Source organism: Siphateles boraxobius, unplaced genomic scaffold, assembly GCF_051911475.1.
Source record: "Siphateles boraxobius isolate OS27281-9 unplaced genomic scaffold, OSU_SipBor_1 66, whole genome shotgun sequence".
Classification (NCBI taxonomy): domain Eukaryota; kingdom Metazoa; phylum Chordata; class Actinopteri; order Cypriniformes; family Leuciscidae; genus Siphateles; species Siphateles boraxobius.
The window spans coordinates 11,932,501-11,958,442 of NW_027509193.1; the positions used below are offsets into that span (position 1 = coordinate 11,932,501).

At 38.7% G+C, this 25,942-nt stretch overlaps 1 protein-coding gene across 1 annotated transcript in view; it reads left to right on the top strand.

The window, feature by feature from the left end:
• Window positions 1-25,942, top strand: part of spop (speckle type BTB/POZ protein) — a 96,520-nt gene that overhangs the window by 48,558 nt on the left and 22,020 nt on the right. Inside the window, exons 3-5 of the mRNA XM_077212220.1 lie at window positions 11,579-11,901; window positions 13,696-13,817; window positions 13,940-14,091. Coding sequence (XP_077068335.1) covers window positions 11,713-11,901; window positions 13,696-13,817; window positions 13,940-14,091 — 463 coding nt within the window. The 5' untranslated portion in view covers window positions 11,579-11,712. The remainder of the gene's footprint in view (window positions 1-11,578; window positions 11,902-13,695; window positions 13,818-13,939; window positions 14,092-25,942) is intronic.

Sequence of the window (25,942 nt, forward strand, 5' to 3'; positions counted from 1 at the left end):
GTTTTGAATGTCCTTGTTAAATATCCTGTTTGATTTGGAAATGTCTTATGGAAGTAAAGTGGGTTTGTTTAACGTTTTATGTTGATTTTAAATGTGGTTAGATGTCAGCCTAACATTGACACTGAATGTATTTTAGCATTGCATGGGGGGTTTGAATAAGGTCAAGTAAAAGTCTGTTACTCTCTTCCAACATATCTCTTTCATTCTGTGTCTATGGAGAGATAAAAAAGGGACTGGATAAAATTAAACCAGAAAGAAAAAAGTCTTCGATAAATTTGACCCATCTTCCCGAAGTTTTATCCTCTCTGTAAAACCCTCCCCAAACCCATGCTAAACTCCTCCCCTTTTCTATATTAAGCCACTCCTCTTCTAAAAGTGTGTAGTTGATACATGCTCTGTGGGAGGAGTTTAAATAAAGGAAAGGTCATGTCGTAGTTCTCATTTCCTCACAAGAAGCGCAGGCCTGTGGGGAGAGTCTGCTGGGTGGGGCATGTTCTTTATGTTTCTCTTTCAAGTCGCAACTAAAAGAGAATTTCAGCGCTGAAACGCTGTGTGTTTTCTCACCCTCTCTCTCTCTCCCCTCCCCTCATTAATTCATTAATTATTTTGGCTGGGTAACGGTTGCAGTAATGAATTCCTCAAGGGCTGAATCTCCTTGCCTGGCACCCGTCTCGTCCCACCCGCCTTGTATGTGCCAGCCGATCTGATCTCAGATGCTGTCTGACACTGCTGTTAACTAATCGTGATTTACTAAGTTATATTTTAGGCTCTTGTCACACTTGGTTGGTTCCATTGCTTGGTCAGACTCGAGTCTGATCAGATGTTGAACCCTAGATTCACTGTGTTAATATTGACGTTTTGGTTCCTTTAGATTAATTGTATGCGTCAAAAGATATATATATCTTTTAAGTTTCTCTCTGAAGGCTTTTTATTTAGAGATGGCAGCAATGAAAAATGCATTATTTTTGTAATTTGTTTCTTCGGAGCATGCAAAGATGCAAATTATACATTGTTGATAGGGAACTAAGCATCTTTTTTTTTTGCAGACTCTGGTGTAAATATGGTTTTCTGAATTGAACTGAATTCACACCAATCGAACAGACTATCTGTCATTCAATGGATTTTGTATATCATGGTTGTGTTTTTGAATTGGTTTATCATGAAATGTTACACGTCAGTCAGGGCTCGACAGCGCAAGCATTTCACTCGCATTTGTGACTAAAAATAGATGTTTGCGAAAAGAAATACGTTTTAGGAGTATGTGTACAAATAAAAAGTAGGTCCCTGTGGGTACTTAAGTCTTAAAGTCCCCCCGAAGTTTTTTGGCTTTTAGTATGAATATGTTAGCCTTACTGTTATCTATAAGGTAGTGTGCTCCAAAACAATGAGACAATTTGCATTTAGAAGATGTTAGCGTTCAAAACTTAGTCTTACTTCCAGCAATATGTATCAATGATTTTGATGACATCTTCAAAATCAAGAGCACTTCAGCTTCTCATCAGATTTTCTGTCCAATCAAATGCTCTCTAGAATCTGAAGTGTACCAACAAATCGCAATAATCTTTGTGTTTTGCTACTATTTTGTTCAGATATCAAATTACGTCCATTTTCTTACGAAATTCAAAAACATAAATACCTTTTTGGCGCTGTGGCGTGAGATCGCTCTGGTGCAGCTCAACTCAAGAGAAGCAGCACAAGGAGCGCACATGATCTTCTCTTCCGCCTTAATAATACCAGTTACAGCGCAAAAAAACAAACATGGATGAGCATCTGAAAGTGTGTTAAAAGATGGAGTACAACTTATCGAAATCCGTATCCTGTCACATGGAATCGCTCAATCAGTGTTTCAACCGTGGAAAGACGTCAGTAAAACAGCTTGCAAACAATGTCATGTAACGTTACATTTATCTCAGAAAAACATATCCAGTGACTATGAACTCGTTAGTCAGCTAGAAAAATTAAATCTAGAGAGGAGCATTTTGCTAAATATATGCACCATATAACGTATTCATTAAAATCTTTTAACGTTCTTCAATATTTAATGCATGTTTGAATAAATCTGGCAAGTTTTTATGACAGCCACATGTTTATTTTTCATATAACTTTATTATTATAAAAATGAATAAGTGTAATTTAAGTGTTTGTATACAGTTAATTTTTACCATCAATATTATAGTAGCAGCTAATGAAGCCTAGTAGGCTACAACTGACTCCCATAGTTTACAGCATTAGTTAAGAGATTTGTTTTCCTTGAGAATTTGCCATGTATTGTAGCCTACCTGATATCCAAAATAATCAATATTTAATCAATCGAATCGAAATCGGATCGAATTGCAAGCTTGTTAATCGAAATCGAATTGTGAAATTTGTCAATACCCAGCCCTAGTGAATTGCACATAGTGCACTATTTAGGGGATAGGGAACTATTCAGACATTGTTATATGCTTTCCATTATGGCGAATGAAGTCTGGGGGTTTCGCATTACTGTCTTGTGAACTGTGGCAGCGTGCAAACAGTCTGCTCCAGTCCAGAGACACAATAGCACAGAGTGGATCATATGATCGAGTCGACGCAGACCCAAAACATATCGGACACATTTGAATTCTGCACAGAACTCTATTTTTCAAAGCGATATTGAGGAGATGAGGAGGGAACTCTTGCTTTACCAAGCTCAACGGATCTAGCTGAGCTGTGATATAAAGGAAACGCTACTGGCTACTTTAAAAAAAGGGAGGAGTTTTGTTTGTTCTTTATGCACTTTTGTTGGTGGAAAAAGCATCAAGCCCTGACAGTGTGTTGGCTAAAAATGGATTCTTTTCTATGAAATTAAGACCTTAACATCAGCTGTCTCTTATATCCCTAGAAAATGTATGCGTGGTTCCAGTTATGAAGTCATATATTGAATAGTTTGTTAACTAATGAACAGGATCACATGTGAAATATGCTGTTTCTTTGATCTGGTGTGTGCCTGCTAGCTCAGATTCCCTCTCACATACCTCTCTGACATCTGTAGTGTGTGTGTATTCTCTTTGTGTCCTGTGGATTATGGCCTGTTACTTGGCCCAGACATAATCTGAGGATTTTTGGTATTGATTTAGGGGGGAAATCTGTGGAATGGATTTACATGTTAAATGCAGCCGAAAGTAACTAAATTGGTAACTAAACTGCTTTTATTGGTAACTAAAAACAATTAAATTAAAAACTTAGTGAATATAAGAATAAACTACAACTTTGTGTATGATTCCAACTTTGTGTAAATGTAGAAGATTTCTGTGGAGTTTTGTGCAAGCTGATTCTGTGTGGGCCTGCCTGTTAGTTGTTACGGCATGGTGTGTAACCTGTTGTTTGTGTCTGTTTGTGTTTTCAGTGCAGAAAAGTAGTTAGCTGATTCCTGAGTGATATGTTACCATAAGGTGAGCAGTGTTGGAAAAGTTCACTTTCTACATGAACTAGTTCAAAGTTCAGTTCACAAATTTTAGTTCAGTTCATAGTTCGTACTTCAAAATTTTGAACTAGTTCATAGTTCTTTTTTTCTATATGTTGCTGCGAGCTATTATTTTTCAAAATTATTGCCACAGCCAGTGCTCTACAGTACCGGCACTTCTACATTTTATTCTTAAGCGTACCTGCACTTTTTCTTGCGTACCGCTACTTCTCGCATGTAGCCGGTAAAGCGTCAGTGTCAAGCCCGTTTCACTTGTACTCTGTTTGGAGTGCGTATGTGGTGCGTTTTTTTTCCGCACCCATGTTAACAGGTTTATGCCGCCTTCACACTGACAGTTGAAATCAGCTCCGATACGGCTCTGAAGCGACCGGAAGTCTGTCATTTCCTATGGAGATTCGCAGACCACATGCGAATGGGTCCGAACGAGTGCGGTACGAAGAAAATCGTGTCAGTTGTCACGACGGAAATCGTGTCATCCGGATGCGTTCCAAAAACAGTGTTGCCAACTATTTTCAAAAGAAAGTAACGCCTTCCCTAAAAGTCGCTAAATGTCGCTAGATGACGGCATACGTCAATTAGCATATTCATGACGTCATCGCGTCGTACTTGCGTTCTGCCTGCCTAATGGCCCTCATTTATCATTCTTGCGTAGAAACGGGCGTATATGTTGGCGTAAGATTATGCTTACACTCCTCTCACCGCCTGATTTATGAAGCTGTGCGTACCTTTGAAATCCAGGTGTACGCAATACCTGCCCTTGATAAATGCCGCGGCTGAAAACGATCGTCATTAGAATAACACGCCCCTATATATTCAAGTATCCGCTTCCCCCACACCCTCATTTTACGCCATGGACACACTGAAGACGGCAAAGAGGAGACACTTCTCTGGAGATCGAGACACTCACCATCATGAAAAATTATTATTAAATCCAACAACAATATTGTTGATGATAAATTCAAAGTTAATTGTATTTTTTTTTTCAAAACGCTATAAATCCATCCATTTTTTTGTCTAAAAAAACAACAACAAAAACAAGAGAACATGCAACATATAATCAGGGACTCATACTATAAATTAATATAAATTAAATAAGTGCAACTGCATGAAATAAATAAAAGCCAAACAAAATACATAGTAAAATAAATTAAATAGTAAAAATAAAATAAATATTTCCAATGTCACGTTCCAATATTGTCCACCACATAAAACAAATAATTTAAAAATAACACACAAATACATTCCTTAAATACAACAATGTTAAAAATACATTCAAATCATTTAGTAACACATTTAGGCTAATAGTAATTCGTGCCGAACTTGAAAAAAGTAATGATAACAATATTCAGGTCTACTATTAGGCTATGTGTTGTAGCCATTAACTAAGTGCATTTAGTTTCATATTTGTTAAAAAATAATAATGTTATTTTTTCCCCATCTATGTTGATTATGAAAAGTGAACATAGGCTAAGATAGGATGCGCAATATATCGGGAGACATGCTCAGACATGATTTTGGCCACTTAATTAAGTTTTGTTTTGTAGAAAGCCTTTCTTTAAAGTGTATTTCGTTTTGTATAAATTGTATCTTAATTTTAATATTTTTTTCATCAACCAATTGCCTGGATTTAATAAATAAGAAGCAAATAGCAGACAATATAATCATGAGTCATGACATGGAGGCGCGGGCGCGGTCCCTTGCATTGCACGTGAACTGGAGCGCATCTCATCACAAATTAACCGAAACTCAGTATATGCCTCACAGACATGAGAAATATATCTATAAAGAAAGCTTGAAATGTCTTTAAACGAAACAATTATAAACGAAAAGAAATAGGCTACTGTCTCTATAGACGCGTTCACTACGGAGATGGTGATCATCAATTTCATCTTTGCAGACACAACACTAGTTTATTAATAGAAATAAAATACAAATTTATTTTAAAAAATGGCGTTTATCACGTTTTGGAAAAGAGCTCCTCATATCTTTTAGTTTGTCAGTGCGTTTTGTGGTGTTAGGAATTGTTTTTCTGCGCATTTCCGCACTAACTCAAAACGTGCGTACATGTACACCACCTCCTGACCTGGCGTAGGATTTGATCGTGCCGTACGCCAACGTCCATATTGATAAATATCAAAGTCACCGTGGTTTTGGGTGTACGCCAGGTGTACGCTGGAAATTTGGTGTACGCACTTTTGATAAATGAGGGCCAATGTGTTTTCTCTCTAAATTCATGCTCACATTCTGTCATGTGTCATGTCCAGGCCAAATGTCCAATAAAGCTGTTCTCATTTTCCTATATTATTTTTTAGACATTAGAACAAGTATGATATAGTGAATGACTACCTTTTTTTATGTGTAAAATTATCTGAATTGAGAGAGTTCGGGACCTGGATGAAAGCTCTGTGATATTGAGTATTACAATAAGCACAAGAAAAGAAAGGAAGTCAAATTTAATTCTTTAAATATAAAACAAAAGAGAAGCAGATAAGTGACAAGTCCGTGGAAAAACAAAAAAACTGCGGTGCGCTCAACAGATGAATGTGCTGCTGCTCCTCTCAGCCATTCACTGAACAGACGCATAGAGAGAGTGACGGCAGGGGGAAAGCAAGACCTTGCGCTCACAGGACAGTTACTGCGGTTTTTCTAAAAAGTCGCTAGATTTGTCGCTAGTCGCTTTTTAAAAAAAATTTTGCTAAAGGGGTCTAAAAATTGTCGTTAAATATTGCGACAAAGGCGCTAAGTTGGCAACGCTGTCAAAAAATTTAACTCTTGCTAAAGGCTACGGACGGTTCCTATCCGACAATTCCAGCGGAAGTTAGCGTTGCTATGGTACTGATAAACAAACCTGAATTCTTAACTTTTAATAAAAATAAATAATGACTTTATAACGGTAAGTTGTCATGTCACTTTTTTATCTTCAGGATATTCTAACGTTATTAGGGCAGTTAATACTTATAATTAAATGAATGTAATAATAGAATTGTATAATTCTTGTATATATAATTCTATTTATGTCTCTATAACCCGCATCAGAGAGATCATACAGAATAGTACACTCTGACACTAACTACGTTTACATGCAGCCAATTTTTTTTTTTCTGACACTAACTACGTTTACATGCAGCCAATTTTAGGTCACTATTCGGGTTTCTGAAACATTAGGAATAACCCGTTTACATAGGTGAGCAGAGAGAGTTACTCCTAGATACATGGAATTGCAATATCCCGATGTAAACGGCGATGTTAGCCCGATGTTAGCGTCTGGACGTACGGACAACCTTAAGACGCAATATGCGTCATTTCCGATTCTTCTTCCTGTATCCAAAGACGACAACAACAGCAGCAGCACCCGGATAAAGAATAGTTCGGGGCAGATAGCGATTGCCTTTGTTTGCGCTTTGGTGCTGGTACTGACCTCGCTCCAAATGTATGCTGTGCTGCGTCTCGCCATGTTTACTTCCGGTATACTGCACGCGGGTTTTTGTATGCGCCGAGAAGTTACTCTACTCAAAAGACCAAGCGAATAGATTATGCGCAGAACACAAATCATTATGGGGATATGCCGATACGCGTTTACATGACCAAAAATTCGGGTTAGAAAAGGGGTACCCCAGGTATCATATCCTGGTTTTTAAAATCCGGGATATGAGCATATTCGGGTTTTTGCTGGTGTTTACATGGCCGTGCGTGACCGGGTTATTGCTAATATCCCGGTTTTGAACGGGTTATTGGCTGCATGTAAACGTAGTCACTTACAGAATCAACCTTTCTAAACTCTCCGCCATTTTTGTTCTACTCGTTTCCGACGCTTTTCAACGGTGTAGTGCGATGTCCACTGGGAACGTATTGCATATTACGGAGCTGATTTCAACTGCCTAGCGATCGTTTCCACACAGTGTCTATTTCTGCTGTGCTGCACGCGCTGAATTAAAGTTACAGTGCATGGTTCGTGGTCAAAATGAACACAGATTGACATGAAAATATAATAATCTTACCATAAATGCATTTAACTAAATAAAATGTAGTAATCTCACCATAAATGTATTTTTTGACTTGCAGACTTGGATGAGTTCTGTTTACACACACACACACACACACACACACACACACACACACACACACACACACACACACACACACACACACACACACACACACACACACACACACACACACACACACACACACACACACACACACACACACACACCTACCTACTTGTTTTAATACATTTATGTTGTTAATAAATAACAATAAATTGTTGTTGTACCAGCAATATCTTCAAGTTTTTTTTTTCACAGTAGAAATATCAAATGTCATGATTTGCCAATGCAAGAGCGTACTGGCACCTTTTCCCCCAACTTAAAGCACTGGCCACAGCCCATATAGAACCACAGACAGCAATTATTTTAGCGGCGGGCAAAGTTTGCACAGAAATGTACGATTTTTCCTTGTCATAAAACTCATTTAAATGATCATACGACGCCTCCTTGCTGCTTTTTGTTTTGGTGACGCATGCGGCGTTGCGACATGGGTGGCTGGTGTTGCCAGATTGGGTGTTTTTTCCGCAATATATTAAGGCCTGTTTACGGTGTGTTTTAGCCGGGTTTTCGCCTGGAAGGCTCTATAGAAATCTGGCACCCTATTGAACATAGTTAGACAGAGAGCGTGCCATTCACAGACACCAGAATGAACGAGTTCACAGTAATGTTCATCAGGCAGTAATACAGTACGTTCAGTTACGTTCGCCCAAAATATGAATGAGTTCATGAACTATCGTTCAATGAACGTGTGCCGTGTTCAGGCACAACACTGAAGGTGAGTTTGTGTTGACAGAGCCGATAGATGGTGATACAAAGACCAGTGGAAATTAAGTTCAGAAAGCAGATAACTGGAGACACATGATGGGAGACACGCGTGAGGAAATTAATTGCCAGGAAGTTGGTGGTAATTTGAATTGCAAATGGACACCAACTTGTTCCCCGACTTGAATGATTAATATTTTATTGTTTTACTGAGTGAAAATGCCACAAGTGTTTTTCATCAGAAACAAATAGCACAAAGGAAGGAGGAGGGAAAAAAGGGAGAGATTGGCTTAACTGATAATGAGTTGCAAGGTGTTGAATATTGTCTCTGAACATTAATTCCGGTGTGTGAAGTAAGGCTGGGTAATATATTGCACATGAGAGTAATAAGACAAACTTTTTATATATTTTTTAGTTTGACTTGCAGATTTGGTGAATTTGTAAGTTTGACATCTATAAATGAAACATATAAATTTCTGCAACTGAAAATATTTGGCCAAAACGTTTTGACTGAATTATTTTAGGCTGAAACAGTCAGTGCTTTTCCGATGACGTGTTCTGCCATTGTGTATTGCGTGCACACAACTTTGATAAGATAGCATATCTACAAAGATTATTAATATATAAAAAAGGTGTAGCTAATGCTTTTATAACTATTTATTATTATATTATTTCACGGCATATACATTATTAAATATTCTTCCTTGTGTACAAGTCTTGAATATTTTAAAATACTTTTTAACATAACTTTTTAACAAATACTTTTTGGCTGAAATGACTATTCATTTGAAAGTCTTCTCTCACCAATCAGGAAATCACTCTTTTAAAGGGTTAGTTCACCCAATTCGGTCATCTTTTATAAATGAATAAGAATTGAGCGGTTTGGTACAAATTTTCTGAAGAGACTCGATCGCTTTATATGATAAAAGGATTTAATTTAGGCTTTTATTCACATGTAAGCATTCATCAACGCACACATCAGTTGTAGTAAACAAAAGCTCAAGCATGTTCGCTTGATGTGCTAGAACCAATGAGGTTCATTCTTGTGTTACGCAGCCCATTTGAGCTTCTGCAAGAACCAATGAGATTCATTCTTGTGTTACGCAGCCCGTTTGAGCTTCTGCAAGAACCAATGAGGTTCATTCTCATGTTACGCAGCATTTTTGAGGTTTATTCTTGTTACGTAGCTTTTTTTGAGCTTCCGCAAGAGCTAATGAGGTTCATTCTCGTGCATCAAGCAGGATCGGTTTAGCTTTTGTTTATGTTTGCTAAACAATGTTTATATGTGAATAAAAGACTACATGAAATCTGATCGTATAAAATGATTGAGTCTCTTCAGAAAATTTGGACTAAACGGCTCGATTCATATGGATCAGTTTTACGATCTCTTTATGAACTTTTTGAAGCGTCAAAGTGGTAGTTGCGTAGCTGCCAATGGAGGGACGGAAAGCTCTCAGATTTAAAATACCTTCATTTGTATTTTGAAGATGAACGAAAGTCTTATGGGTTTGGAACTATATGAAGGTGAGTAAATGACAGAATTTTCACTTTTGAGTGAACTTACCCTTTAAGCTGTTTTAGCGCAAATATATAAATATTGAGTTGTAATTTGACTGTATCATTCAGTCCTAGTGTGTGGGTGGGAAATGGAGTTGCTCTGTACTTCTGAAAAGTTTTGAATTGACCTTTTCATTCTCCTAATGTTTTCTTTTTTTCTCTCCTTCCCACAATACACTTTGTTTTGCACTTTGTTCGTTTTTTTTTTCTCCGTCATGTACTCTCTCTCAATGTCTTTTTCGAATCGGCGCACAGTTTCCGGAAGGTTCCACAGGGCCATGGTCTATCCTTTCAATCAGATGCTAATTAAGGGAAAGAAACGTCTCCGTCTCCCTCGCTCGCAGACGAAGGGACGCGCAGGTTGAGTGAGAAAGGGGAGAGAGGAGTGCAAGACGGTAAAAATGGAGAAAGGAATGAGAGATGAAAGGGTGATTAGGTCACTTCAGATTGAGAAAAGAGAAGGTAATACTTGCATTATTTTTTTTGAAGTTTGGTTAAAATCAAAGGTACCCCAGTCACGGTGTCTAGTAAATGTTCAACTTTTCATAACTTTGTGATCCGACTGCAGAAAATGTCACTGTTATGTGAAGTAAATTAAAAAGTCACCTACATGTGACGTCTTTTTAATAAAGATGATTCTACCCTGCTCATGACCATGAGGATCTTTAACCATGACCATGTTTTCTTTAAACGTTTATAAATGTCAAGCACAAAGCGAGAAATGTACTTTTTTACTTTAATTGGTTATCAGTCTCGAGCTACTGTCGGACTGTTTTTAGATCTATTAATTAGCCTTATTAATGACTTACTGTACTGTTAGACAAGTGGCTAGTTTGGTGTTTCTGGTCAGTTCATTAATGGCTTGGGTGTATCCAGCTAACGATTAAAGTGCCTTAATTAGCAGCAGGGATTGAAAAATAAGGATTAGTCCTGAGGTTCTGTTTTATTTATTTATTTATTTTTTGATCTGAAGAAAGAGAAAAGATTGAAAAGGTTTAAGGTTCAGAGGGTTGAGGGGAAATAAAAAAGAGAGCCAATAGAATGATGAATGTGCTTTTCTTCTGGAAAAGAGAGGGAGGGCTGTTTCACACAAAGGGAAAAGAAATATTTTTTCCTCCAGCATTATAAGCATGTTGCTTTGTCAGATTTAAACTGGCTGTAGTTGCTGATGGTGCTTCAAAGGTCTGGCTTTTACTCTGACACCATTGGCAAATGTAGACGTACTGAACTAGATCAACAAATTGGATATCAAACAGCCCTCTTTATTTGGTGGTTTCTTTGATTCTGCATACTTTTGTGGTTCGTGCATACGTTCAAGAAAGATGGTAGACCTGTTTGTCTATGTGCAAAATCAACAAATCAGGTGTTTTTCCTTTTATAAAGAACAGTCTGGAATTGTCTGTTTTTGATTTGCTGAAGGTGGATGTTTATGGTGAATCTGTTGTCCAATCTCTCCACTTACCATGACTTTAACACATTTATTTATAAAATAATTATTTTATAATTTTTATGATTTATTTATATACATGAACTACAGACATTTATAATAGTAGTAATTGCAGTGTTTATTAATTTATACAACAAATGTAAATCTGTTTATTTATAGGATAATAATAATATTACTTTTCTCACAATAAACAATTCAATCAAGTGATGTAGCTCAATAGCGGCCCAGCATCATTTCTAAGATCAAAGTTTAAAGCTTTTCAATACAAGAGTTTGATATAAATAATCAGTCTGTTTCTACTCCCTGTATTCTCTACTACAGGTTAAACTAAACGGCTCACAGAAAAACACTTCAAGGTTCTGCCTGCATTCCCTCCATGTTCTCTGGGTTACGCTGAACACGAGTGTGTGCCTGGATCCTGGCGGCGGCTGTGAAGTACAAATGCGTGCGTGTGCATGTATTTGCTTCTGAGCGAGGGATCACGTGTGTGCGCTTTGTCGGGGACGTTCTGCGGTGGCTGGCGTAGTGACCCTCCCCCTGCCCCACCCCCACGCTCAAAACTGGCGATGTCCAGGGTGCCGAGTCCGCCCCCTCCTGCTGAAATGACCAGCGGCCCTGTGGCCGAAAGCTGGTGTTACACACAGGTGAGTGAGTGTGTGTGCGTGTGTGGTTCTGGGCCTGTGAATCTACAACAGGGGTGCTCGATTCTGCTTGTCCACCCTCATAGTGAGTTTCATGTCTAATTAAACACACCTGAACCCCGTCAATCAAACTCAATGGGTTCAGTTCAAAATTACAGGCAGGTGTGTTGGAGCAAAACTGGAACTAAAGTGTGCAGGAAAGTAGGGGTGTGTCTCAATCAGCTCCCTAGTTCAGCCTCATGTGGAGCATCGATGCTCACTTTGTTCCCTTAACGGAAGTTATGAAGCATGAAACACATTATGTGAGCCAAATCACTACACATAATGACACACAATATATGTTTTTAGAAATAAAATAAAACATAATTTATTATATTTCAGCATATACATCTCTAGACAGGTACTGAATTATAACAGTTATAATTTACTTATGGCTAAAATGTTGCAGGTATATGTAACAAGTATTTATAATGTACTTTAAATAACATTAACAAGTATTTTGAGAAAGATATCAGTTCTGCTGTTGTTCATAAATCCCAGTAGTGATATTTTACAATGAGGACGTTGTCATGTCGCCAAAAAGAGTGTCCAAGGGTCCTTAATGTCCTTACTAGTACCCGAATTAACCTAGGAATTGACCTAGGAAGCTAGAGAGCTGATTAAGATGCACCCTAGATCTCCAGGTGCAGATCTGAGCACCCCGGTGTCCCAGACACATAATATAAGCCTCATGTGATGATGATAAATGTCAAATCAACAGGCCTAAACAAAATCATACAGTTCTTCAAAAAGGACTAAACACGTCTTCTGAAAACATATAATAGCTTTAGTATCCAATTTTTTTTAAAGTCTTTATTCACTCATCTTATCCAAAGAAATTAACATTTATGAATTAATTTGTATTTAATGGAAAAAAAATAATGTAATCTTAAATAGTCAATAATATAGATAGAATAATATGGAACTAATATTGAATGCTGTGAACGATGGACAGTTTTCAGTGAGATAAAAAAAAAAAGAAGTTTTTGAAAGAAGTCTCTTATGAGGTGGTCTTTCCAAGGCTGTATTTATTTGATCAAAAATACACCCCAAACAGTAATATTGTGAAATATTATTAGAATTAAAAGTAGCTATTTTCTATTTGAATAAATTTAAAAATGCAATTCATTCCTGTAATGCAAAGCTAAATTTTCAGCATCATTATTCCAGTCTTCAGTGTCACATGACCCTTCAGAAATCATTCTAATATGATGATTTGTTGCTAAAAAAAAAAAGTTAAATATTTTTGTGGAAACCATCATTTTTTTATGAATAGAAAGTATGGAATTTGGAAACCTAAAAATCTTTACTGTCACTTCTGACCAATTTAATGCACCCTTGTTGAATAAAAAAGTATTAATTTCTTTAATAAACTTGTAAAAATTGTCTGTCAGTCTGTGTAAAAATATGTAATGGCCATTATCTTCTCTGTGTTTGAGTGTGTGTGACTTCACAAGGTCCTCCAGCGTGTTCAGAATCCCCAGGACTAGTGAAACATGTTCCATTAATGCCTTCATTTATCTCGCCTTCATTCTCCCCCAGTGTTTTTGTTTGAGGTCTTTTTATTCCTTGTTCTCCCCATCCTGTTTGTTGTCAGAGCGCATTAAGATAAAAGGTGGTTTTGATGTGTCGCTTTTTGATGTCTTGGCCAACACTTGTGGATCTAATGTAGGAAAGGGTGGGTGTGGGGGGTAGATGAATAAATGGAAGAATGAAGTGTCTTGTCTGTTATCTTCTTGTGTGTTTGTGTTTGTCCAGATCAAAGTGGTTAAGTTCTCCTATATGTGGACCATCAACAACTTCAGCTTCTGCCGGGAGGAGATGGGCGAGGTCATCAAAAGCTCCACGTTCTCCTCAGGGGCCAATGACAAGCTCAAATGGTAGGAAGGAAAGGAGCACACTTGGGTTTGCATTGCATAAAAAAGATTTTTGGTCAGATAAACTCAAAAGTCTATCTAACAAAGTCTATCTGCTGATGTAAGATTCTTTGTTTTTTGAACAGGTGTTTGCGAGTGAATCCAAAAGGTCTAGATGAAGAAAGCAAAGATTATCTGTCGCTCTATCTTCTCCTGGTCAGCTGTCCTAAGAGCGAGGTCCGGGCCAAGTTCAAGTTCTCCATCCTTAACGCCAAGGGCGAGGAAACAAAAGCTATGGGTAAGATGTTGATTAAACCCTAAATATAAATATAAAAATATAAACTAGATGTTTATATATACAATTCATTATTATTATTATTATCTGGTGAATGGCTGAGCAGTAAAGTACTGTTAGACCATGGTGTGGTAGATATTTACTGCCTTTTTAGTGTTGGTTTGTGTCCAAGTTCCCAAAAAAGAATGACCATTTTAAAGGTACTTCATTTGATAAAAAAAAGAAAAGAAAACCTGTTACATGAACCTCTAAGGGTGTTTTCACACCTAAAAGTCCGCACCAAGATCCGAACCAAAGTTCACGTTTTGATACATTTTATACTTTCAGAAAGTTTTGGTTTGGTTTCACACTGCAATTATGCGAGCGCACTAAAGAACTTTACGTGACATACTTGCGTCCTGTCGTCATCATCTATGTGGGCTGCATCTCGACATTGATTGGTTCGTAAACGGACGTGCGTCTGACGTCAGCGTATTGTCAATTCGGCAGGTAACTATGACAACATGAATGAACAGACGCATGTCGTCGCAACTGTATTGTTATTTTTTCGTTGTGCGAACATTTTATCGTCATCGGCAGGAAAGGAGAAGACTGCAAGCAATCATGTGATTATTATTATTATGTCATCAGACCCGCTACTTCAATTAAAAACCTCGTCTCCTCCTCTCCCCATGTGCGTACGGCTCATTTTTCCTGCCATCTTCTGTTTTTTCGGCTATGCGGGAACCACCGGAACTTTCTGTAAAAGGTCTGAAAGTCCGAACCATACAGAAATGCTTTCACACTAGAAACGAACCAAATCTTTGTTCATTTTGATCCGGACCGTGACTACCTATTTTCGTCTTGGTCCGGACCGTGGTCCGGGGTAGGTTTCACACCTGTAATTTTGATTCGGACCAAACTGAAAAGTCAGAAAGTCCGGACCAAACAAGGTAGGTGTGAAAGGGCCCTAAGACTAGTCTTACAAGTTAGATATCGCATTTTTTTTTCTTCATGTTTTTTAAATCAGTTACGTAAAGATTGGCTTAATTTGATACCGAAAAGTAACACTGACTGTCCATTGTAACACTGCTTGTGGGTCATATTAGACACCGTCTTAAAGGGTTAGTTCGCCCATTTAAGACATGAAGTTGTATGGAATCCTTACCAGCACTATAGTGCATACACACTGACCCACTCTGTAGTCACCTCCCTGGTCAGAGTTCTGGCCGCTGGAAGTTTTCAAGAAAGTACCCCCGGTTAGTTTCCGGGGCCTCAAAACTGTGCGTTTTTACGTGAAAAAATGATTTGCGTTTCAAAGCTTGATTAATTTAACACACAAAAAACACGCCGGTTAAAATTCATACCTCAGTTTTAATCGGCACTATTTTCTTTCCATTTCTATCAATCCGCGCTGCTGTCAACGTCAACAGTGCGCACGTTCCGATCAGCTGTTCCATAGTGTTTACACAATCGATTACGAAACGATGTAAAAAGTAGAAAATGAACGATGGTGCGAACTTGTAAATTTCCAGGCTGTGACCACAACGGTGATCCCGGTGTGCCGGGATCACCGTTCAGATTCCATCGTTTTCCTGTTTCGGATATAGCTACGAGACAGCTTTGGCTGGTTGCCATCGGCTACTCTGCGGGAGCTAAAATATCCAGAATCAAGGATTATCGTGTGTGCAGTGCTCACCATTTGTCTTTCATCCTGGCTCTTGCTACAGCTGTGGGCCCAGCATCAACTTGGACAACTTCATCTCTGTCCTCTCGCTCTCTCTCTTCCCGTTCTATCTCCATCTGTTGAAGTTCTGCATCGGTATACTCCGGTTCATAAAGGTATCCCTTTGGCGTTGTGCAAAAATTACTTTCATCCTCATCTGTTCCATCTGACATTGTGCTAAAATTGGTTTCATCATCATCAGTTACGCAGTCAGACATGTTGTCAGCGAGTCGTGCTATCAACAGCTGATAGGAACTATTGACAGCAGTGCGGATTGATAGAAATGGAAAGAAAATAGTGCAGATTAAAACTGAGGTATGAATTTTGACCGGCGTGTTTTTTGTGTGTTAAATTAATCAAGCTTTGAAACGCAAATCATTTTTTCATGTAACAACGCACAGTTTTGAGGCCCCGGAAACTAAACGGGAGTACTTTCTTGAAAAACTTCCAGCGGCCAGAACTCTGACCAGGGAGGTGACTACAGAGTGGGTCAGTGTGTATGCACTATAGTGCTGGTAAGGATTCCATACAACTTCATGTCTTAAATGGGCGAACTAACCCTTTAAAATAATGGCTGTGTTTATGCAACAGGCCTGGTTTCACAGACAAGGTTTGAGTCTAGTCAACAGACTAAAATGCATGTTTTAGCTGTTTGAACTGAAAGCGATTAGTACTGACAGATCTTGAAATATGTAATTGCCATTGTTTTGTCTCAAGATGCACACCAGATTTTTATAAAAGCTACTTAAATTTTTCTAATTTAACTAAGGCCTAATCTTGGATTAGTCTAAGCCTTGTCTGTGAAACCAGGCCAAAGTATTTTATTATTATTATTTCATATATAAACTGTTTTTACATTGGTTTTCCAGCCAAAATAACTATATCGTTACAGTGAATTAAAGTTGCTTAGTGTATTTCGTCATACCGCCCACCTCTAATCTAGTGTATAATTTGATCTCTTTAAAAAAGAAAAACTGTGTATTAGCAGAAGCCAATTTCTTACTCGCATACTCATCACATATACTGTTTTATGAAACATTTATTTAATCAGAGAGTGTTTTTGCCAACTAGCTCAGTATCACTTGATTCCTTTAGGGAGCTGTAGATGCAGCATACAGACTCGGATACCTGCGAAACAGAGTTAATTAGACTACCATGCCTTTGAAAGTGTGAATGATATTTTATTTTCTGTGAAAGTAATAACATTCAATGTGAACCTTTCCCCTTGTAATATTACATTTGAGGCAGGCGACAGTGTTTTAATTGAGATTTTTTTGAGGTGATGGCCTTAGGGCTGTCTTGTTTGATTGGTGTATGAGAGTTTTGGCCTTCAGTGGAACTGAATTACACTTGCTCAGATGGAGCAACTTCATTGCTGATTTCAGTTTCTGCCTTTTTTTTTAAACCAAGTATTATTCATAGCTGGGGGTATGCATTTCTTTAAGGTGGTTTCGCATAGGGAAAGCATCTGATATGCTGGCGTGGATGTTAAAACCCGACGAATGCACATTTATAAATATACAAAGTTACATTGAAAAGATCAATATGTATGATAAGAGTGTGGGTTTGTGTGCGTTAGGTCGGTGAACTCTGTAGCTCACAGGGTCATGGAGTTTATTGTGTATAGAGAAGAAATAGAGCCCTAAAAGTTTTTGTTTATTTGTTTGTTTGGTGAGAAACATTTTATTGTGCAACTAAACTTTCTGCACTTCTCTCAAACAATTATGTCCTCATTTACTCACCATCATGTCACACCTTTCTTCCGTGGAACTCAAAGTAAGAAATGTTGTAACACTCGCTGTTTTTCATGCATTTACAATGTATGAGGACTGTATTTTTTACTGTGTTTGGTGTTTACATATAAATGTGTCTTTGCAGTGTGTGGACACAACCACCATACAATGAAAACAATCCATTTACTACCTTTTTTTAATCCTAAAAAAGTCTAAGCTCAATAATCAAGCCAGTTGGATTTTCTGAGCAATATGATGTCATATTGCTCATGCTCCGCCCATGACCGTGGACTGTCCCGTATTAGCATATTTCCGACCTCAGACATTTGTATACTGTTTGCGAAGGCATCACTTTACGTGTCTTGTGTCGACACGCCCCATGGAAGAGAGGGGTGGGGTGAGCAGTTGCTCATTATCATTTAAAGAGACATGCAGAACTGTTTTTGAGGAGGTAAAAATTCTTGTTTTACACAACCAGTGAGGAATTTTAACCAAAGTATGTTACAAACTTTACTTGAAGACCCTAAAGAATACTACCAACTTATGGAAAATGGGCATCCGATGACCCCTTTAAGCTTCAAAAAGGATGCAAAAGCAACATAAAAGTGACTATGATTGATTTGTGTAACAAACAGACTGAAATTTAAGTGGTTCACTGATAATCTTCCCCATCATTTAGCTGTTAACCACTTTGACTGATCATTGAGTGAGTTAGTGAGTGAAACTCGAGAACTGGATCATGAACAAATCTTCTGTTTTGTGAACTGAATCAACTGCCAAGGACAACTGGGGCAAATGTCAAGGACATTTTTATTTTATGTGTATATATATATATCACAAAATATTTGGACCGTATTATCATACTTAAATTTGTCGTTTTAGAGATTTGTGGCTCTAGTCTTCATCTACTTCTATTACATGCAATGTTTATCAGGGATATTTACCTTTTGTGCTGAACAAAAGAGATTTGGAAAGAAAGGAAATGATGACTGAACTTTCTTTTTTTTTGGTCCTTTAAAACTCTCATCACGAAATATCATCTTGTTTGAGGAACAACAGTAAATGCTTTCTTTGTTCACTGTGAATTGTAAATCGCTATCATTAAACATTTTAAAAACAGTTTTTCCCACTAGCGTTTTTGATAACCTCAGAATATTTTGTTGTATGAATATCTGAACATGCAATATATCAAAAGAAAGAACAGACCCTTTGTAAAAAAAAGTTTTATTCTAGCTTCATGCATTCTTTTTTATCAACACTTGAATATGGGTAAATGTAATAAGCAACATTATCAGCAAAAAGCTGAGAAAATCAAGTTTTTGTCAAAGACTACGTCTAGATCGGATTCAGAACGATGATCAAAACACAGATGGAGTAGATCGAGTCCATCAACACCACTAATGCTTGCACAGTCCTATAGCTCGTCCTGGGTCGACATTTCATTTCAGTAACATTGGGCAGTTTTGATTTAGGCTATATGCTGTTTAATGTTAATGATTGCGTTATTTTACATATTCTTATGATTAAATATAAGATCGCTTGTTTTTGCGTCGTCTTCGCACATGTTTTGATCAGGAGATTCAGCACTCCCTCAGAAGATGTGTAATAGTGCCCCCTACCATATAACAGTGGAAACACGGAGAATTCTGTGTTTGTCGGGGAAAGAGTTAATGGCCTATGAACAAAACTGTAAATGCACATTAACATATAGATTTTGACCTAAAATTGTCCTCAACCTGTACTGATAAACCGCCCATGAATAATCCTTACGCAGATTCTGGCAGTTTTATATAAGCCTGTATTAGATGTTTCACAAAAGATGGCAAACTCTGTGCATCCTAGAGAGAAGAAACTGATATGCGGGCAGCAGTCACACACTCATCTTTTTGAAGTATCTCACATATGGGCAGAGGAACAGGAGTGAAAGAAAGAGAAAAGGGAGCCAGGTTGTGGCAGCGAGATGAGGTTGAACAACCCTGTCTCTCATTTTCCAATTTTCTCATTTTCTGCACCTTAATGGGTGAGAAGGCGCTCCTTGTGTTTTGTCCTGCACTCCCCCCACTCCTCCACTCAACATTCTCTCCATTTAGCACCCCTCCGGAATGTGGGGAGGGTTACGTGCTTGGGGCGTCCCCGGGGACAAAGAAGCACCGACATCCTCCTTACAGTGGATGGGGAAAGTTTTTAAAGCGGGACGCAGAATGAAAATATGGCAGCAGAAATTGCTCTATCGGTTCTGGATCATTTAGAATCCAATTTAATCCTGCCCTCCTCCTGGGGGAGAGCAAGATGAACGAGAGAGAAGGGGGGAGGAGGGGTGAAGCAGAAGTGGAGAGAGAGAGAAATAAAAACAAAGTAAAGTGCTTTAATTAAGAGGGCTACGAGAAGGCACTGGGACTCACTCTGCAGCATGACTTGTGTTTATGGAGTCAGTCCTACGCATGACAACGAGCAAATAGAGGTGCAGAGGAACCGGTTCCCCCCCTCTGAGGATCGATGATCAGGTTTGACGGACACATGAAACCAGTTTCAGGAGAACACTGTGCATGTCGTCCGCTGCAATGGCAGAGCTCAATAATGAGAGCTCCCAAGGAAGAAATCTTAGAACCACCTGAAGTGAAGTCAGAGATGCTCCAAAACCCCCAATTACAAAACAATCACTCCACAGAAGCAACTTATGACTTGTAGAAATTATGAATGCAGAAATTAACTTATTACTTAATCCAAGCAATAATTTAAATTATGTAAATCTAAAGTACACATTTATGTATCAGACTATATCTATATGAACAAAGAAGTATATTTTTAATTAATGGCTAGATTATTGGGTAGGCTATTATATGGATAGGTCAGCAGAATTTGTTTTACGTCATTACCATGAACATCTTTTGCTACATCCCATTGCTAATCAGAAGTACACTCCTGTTCAAAAGTTTGAGGTCAGTAAGATTTTTTTTAAATGTTTTTGAAAGTCAATTATGCTCACCGCGGCTACATTTATTTGATAAAAAATACATCAAAAACAGTAATACAGTCAATTCCTGTGATTGAATTTGATTTGATTAATACATTACTCCAGTCTTCACTGTTCATGTTTTTTTTTTTTGTGAGTAGACTTTTAGAAATGGATATTTCTAAAGAGGCATTGGGCTAATAGAGAAATGAAAGATTCACACAGATGTAGGTTAGATGGATGTTGGGTAGTGTATAAACTACCTAGCTGACGATCTCTGCTCTACGTGCCGTGTGTAGTTATTCAGATGAGACTGCATTGCTGGCAGATAGTGATTTTGAACCTGCTTTATTGGCTATTGACCGTTTGATGAATATTTACACCACGGGGCTTTACTGCTATTGCTCTCAGCCCCGCGTGGTCCATAGCTGTTAATACTCCCGTAGATCAACATTTATAACGCTGACAGTTTCACTGTAAAGCCCCAGAAGAATGAGGTTTTGCAACGTAACTGCTTTGTGATATCCATTTTAAGTAATTTGTAGTCTATATATGTATTAATCAGAGTAGGAAATAATTGTTTGACCTGCCAACATTTACTGGTGAGTATCTAGTTTTATCAGTAGTTTTTATTCAAATACCTGTGATATACGTAAACACACATTTTATACAGGTTACACGTCGCATCTGTGCAAAAAGTACCCGCATTTGCCTGGTGGCAGGTCTTGATTGCTATTAAACTCGTTTGTTTCTGTTGCTCTCATATAGTGTTTTAAATACTTTGTGGTGCTCTCATGTAGCTGGACTTTTGCCTAACAACATAAATTGTGGTCCAAATTGCAGCTTATTCTAGCCAAGAACCACCCAGAGATCGGACTTTTTACAGACCCAATCGAGACAAGCCAGTCTAAGCTGATGGTTTATCATATCAGACGGTTAAAGGTGTTTTGCTCTCTGTATGTTTGTATAGAAGTGTCAAGGTTAGAGGAATTATTGGATAGTGTTTACACTAGCGGATTGTGTTGATGCTGTTGTGAGAATGTCAGTTTACTCTCATTATTGTTCTGACTGTGCTACTGAACTCTCTATTAATGGCAGAGTGCAAGTAGAGGATGTTTTTGTTGTGGAAGCAAATGTGACAAATCTCGGTTTCTTTATTTAGTGTCATATAGCCAGACTTTTGACTATTCTCGTAAATCTCTCCACTTTGCAGCTTATTATGTCCAGCAACCGCCCATGTAGACGGGAATCGACCATCGAACTAAAAGACCATCTGCTAAAAGATATAATTTGCTTTCTACTAAGTGGCTTTTTTGGATATCTTTCAAAGATTAGATGCCATGGTCCTTGCAAATGTTGGCAAATCCAATAAGGAATTCTTCTGTGGAGAATAACCTGTGTTTCCTGACACCTGAAAATTGTGAATGTGCAAGCCAATTGGATCAGAACTGGCTATTTCTGCCAACTTTAGCTGCTTTGTTTGTGTGCAGTGCACTATGCATCAGGTCATCTGTGGGCACTCAATGGGCATTTCTTCCGAGGCTGAGACTACTTGACGCCCTCAATGTCTTTCTTGAGGAGTTCGGAATTGTGGTGTTGCAGATTAAAATGGTTCGCTGTTGAACTGGTCTATTAATGCTACCCACAGGAATTCACCTATTTTTGCTCACTTACAGGCGTGTTTTAAAGTATGGGCAAACAGAACTTGGCCTTTCAACCTCCCTTGCTTTCTGTGTGTGTATGCTTAGTGCATTTGTGATCCGAGCAACCTTCTCTTTTTCTCTCTGTGTGCCAGGACATTAGGCACTGTGCCCCAATGCTCAGTGCCGGGGCTTGAATATGTATTACTACTGACTGCTCTTTCTTTTTCAATGCTTTAACCCTCTCTTATCCCTCGATATCTGCATAATCCATCTGTCAGTCCTTTCTTATTGGAGCTGTATTCTGTCAGACTTCCTAAAACACTCCTCCTCGCTGCTTGTGTATTCGTGTCCACAGAGGCTTGACCCTGGTTGGATGCCAACAGGAACTTTCCCTGCCCAACTGCAATTGGTTAGTTGCCAGACGTCCCCAATGAGAGCACAAATTTAGCCACTGCCCTGATCTGACCCCAGACTTCCTCGAGAGACCAATCAGTGTCTCTGTCACTTTTTCTTTTCACTTTCTCTTGCTCTCTCGCTCTCTCTCTCCATCTTCCTTTATATTTCTTGAAGTTTATCTGTGGTCAAGGATTTTGCTTATGGAATGTAATAGTTTTTTAGGCTGTTTTTGTCATGGAATAAGCAGCAAAGTTGCTTTCACCTGTTGTGTGTTCATGCCAATATGGTGTGGTGTTTGTAAAATTAAGTTTTGAAATTCTGCTTCTCCCATTTAATAGGTGAGTAACTTGATTTACTGAGAAGTTCTTGATTCTGGGAGGGTTAATTACCCACAGGTCCATCAGCATCTTCTCCAAAGCAGCTGAATCAAAACATGCCATCTGTGAACCCTCCAGTCTGTTCAATTCGAGACATCACAACTCATAAGCAATACAGGCAGTCCTGAAAGCCATACTTCAACAGAGCCTTAAATAATGTGTCATCTAATGAAGAGTTGAGCCACAGTTATTTAACTGCATCAAAATAACACGGGCAGCGTGGACACACACTGGCTGAAGACGATACCTTTTATTTGACAGGTAATCACCTGGTTGCAAAATGTGTTAAATATTAGCACTGTGAACTATGGTGAGTCTAGCCGATGTGTAAGTTCTCTACTCAATCAAAAGGCAACTTTTATTTTGTTTTAATCTAACAAAAATAGTGACACTTTGCCATTTTGTTTATTTTCCCTTTTTTTTTATGACAACGCACATTTGCCAACTGCCCTTACCCTCCTTCCCTCACCCTGCTTTGCCTTGACTATTGCAAAAAAATGTAAAATAAATCGTCTAAAAGTATCATTTGTAAAGAGTTAATACATCTGAAATACATTTGAAAAAATATAGTATTACACTAATAAAAAATAAAATATTAATGGACATGTGCTTAAAGGAGCATTGCGTAGGTTCTGAAATTTCTAACCGTTACTGACACCAGTGGCCGGTAGAGAAACTGCAGCCTGTCTCATGCTTGTTCTCGGGGCGCACGCTCGTATGAGCACGACCACAGCAACCAGAGAGTTGTAACTTTGCAGTAAAAAGAAAGCCAGCTCGGGGTCTGTTTTTAAACCCAGGGCTGATCGGAGCTCCCTCCAAGAATCAAATGCCGCTCCGATGTTGACTCTTGTCTTGTCTTTGCCCGACGCGGTCACTCTCTATTTTTGCCGCACTAGATAAGGCTTTTTTTTTTTAAACTTACGAGGAGTTTCCGTGGGTGTCTGGATTGTGCTGGTCGCTTCTTTCCGTCCGCAGAGTACATTTGAAACACTAACGTTACTGCTAGCGATTGCCGGATGTAAGCCCAAGTAGACGAGAATGCGCATGACGTCACATTTTGTGAATTTTCGTGCCAATTCGAACCCGAATCCTCCCCACAAAATTGAGCCTACATGCTGATACAGGCAACCGTGGTGGACATTAAGGTGGCATTCTTTCTATTACATTATGGTTGGCTCATAAATGTACAAATGAAAACTCTATCTTAAAGATTTTAAGTAAAAAGCTACACATAGCCCCTTTAATTGTCACAATGCAAAAATGTGTTTTTCTAAAATTGACTTTTCTATATGCAAAATATAGTAATCATTATAATCGATATTATATTAGTAGGTATGTAACGATACACTTGCAACCGGTTGAAAATCGATAAAAATGTGTGACGATCCAAGTCGGTTGAAATGTTAAACGAATCGCGATACACGTTTTAAGCAGGGGCGTTTACTGTAGCCTACTGTGAAGTTGTGAACCTCGCTTTACAGGCACAATAGCAGCAAGCACACACTGGCGCGAAGCTAGCGAGTGTTTTCACTTCATTCATGGTACTTGAGCTTGTGGGAGCCAAGCTCAACTTCTATAGGAATGGACTGAAAACGCTCGGTTTGTTCCGCTCGCCCCGCGCCAGTGTGTGCCTCACTGGTGTGCACGCGCCGTCAAACACATGGCGACGGCAAGAGTAGATATTGACTCATCAAATCGGAGGTGTGGCGGCATTTTGACTTTCCGTAGACTAATAATAATCACCACCGTGAGAAGCACAAGTCACCTCCGTTTTCAGGTAAAAGGCATTAATACGACAAGTGCGAGAGCCACGGAGATCACAAGGTGCACCAGTGTTTCCGTGGCAACCAGGTGTTGTATTTATTTTACGATCTCTTTCTCTAAATGTGTACATGGATATATATTTTTATATATATATAATTTATTGATGGTTATGGCATATTTTTCTAAATGTGTTTTTTTTTTACTCTTGCTAGTGTAATGATACAAATTATAACAAAATTAAAACCCCTCTAAATGTGGTACTAATTTTACAGTCTTTTACTTAAGCCTAGTTCACACTACATGATTTTAAGCCCGATTTAAGCCCGATTTGCAAATCGTTGAGCTCGCCGACAGGTCAGGGTGTTATCGCCGTGCAAATCGCGGGGGATTAGCGGGCGATGAACGCTCGCCAATCTGTTAGTATGAAAGAGCCAACAACGCATCAAAGACCCTCGCAGACGCGTTCGCTGAGCCTAGAAAAATATCTAGCATGCTAGATATCCAGAGCTGTCGCACGACTCAATCTCACTGATGTCATGAGCAACAGCCAATCACAGCAAGGCATGAGTTGAGGTCACCGGGTAAATACGTGATTTTTGCTGTCAGCTAAACATAAACATGCAGCTACATCTCCGATATAAACGTGCTGTACTCACCTCCAACTCTCTCTGTAGCACAGACCTGCTCTTCGCGTATGCAGATCCACTCTTTCGCCCATACTCTCTTATTTTTTCTTTTTTTGCGTTTTTTCTCAGAGCAAATGATCGCGCAAACAGTCTGCAGCACTAGTTTCTGTCTGACGTCCATATTCACGTGTTGTGTTGTTCTTCGCTGTGTATTGGCGTGCGTGCTGTTTCGCGTCAAGATATACATTAGACAGATAGATTTGTAGACTAGATAGAATCGTTGGGTGACAGAGTTGTTGACAACTCGTGTAGTGCGTTACCTCCTGTTGCGGATCAATCACACTGTGTCATGTGGTGTGAACAGCTCAACAACTTGAACACTCCTGATTTCTCAGAGAGCAAGTCATGTAGTGTGAACCGCACAGTTCAGCCCGACGTTTTAAAATCATGTAGTGTGAACTAGGCTTTAGTGTGGGAAGGTACTGTCCAACCTCTTGACCAGACAGACAGAAAGACTGAGTTGAAACTACATTGAAATTTAAAAAAAAATCCCTTCAAGGTTGTTTTTTTATTTGACAAATATATTTCAAAATGAAAAAGAAATGTGCAGCATTTTGTCTGAGAAATAATAAGAGACACTTTTTCATTTATAATTTC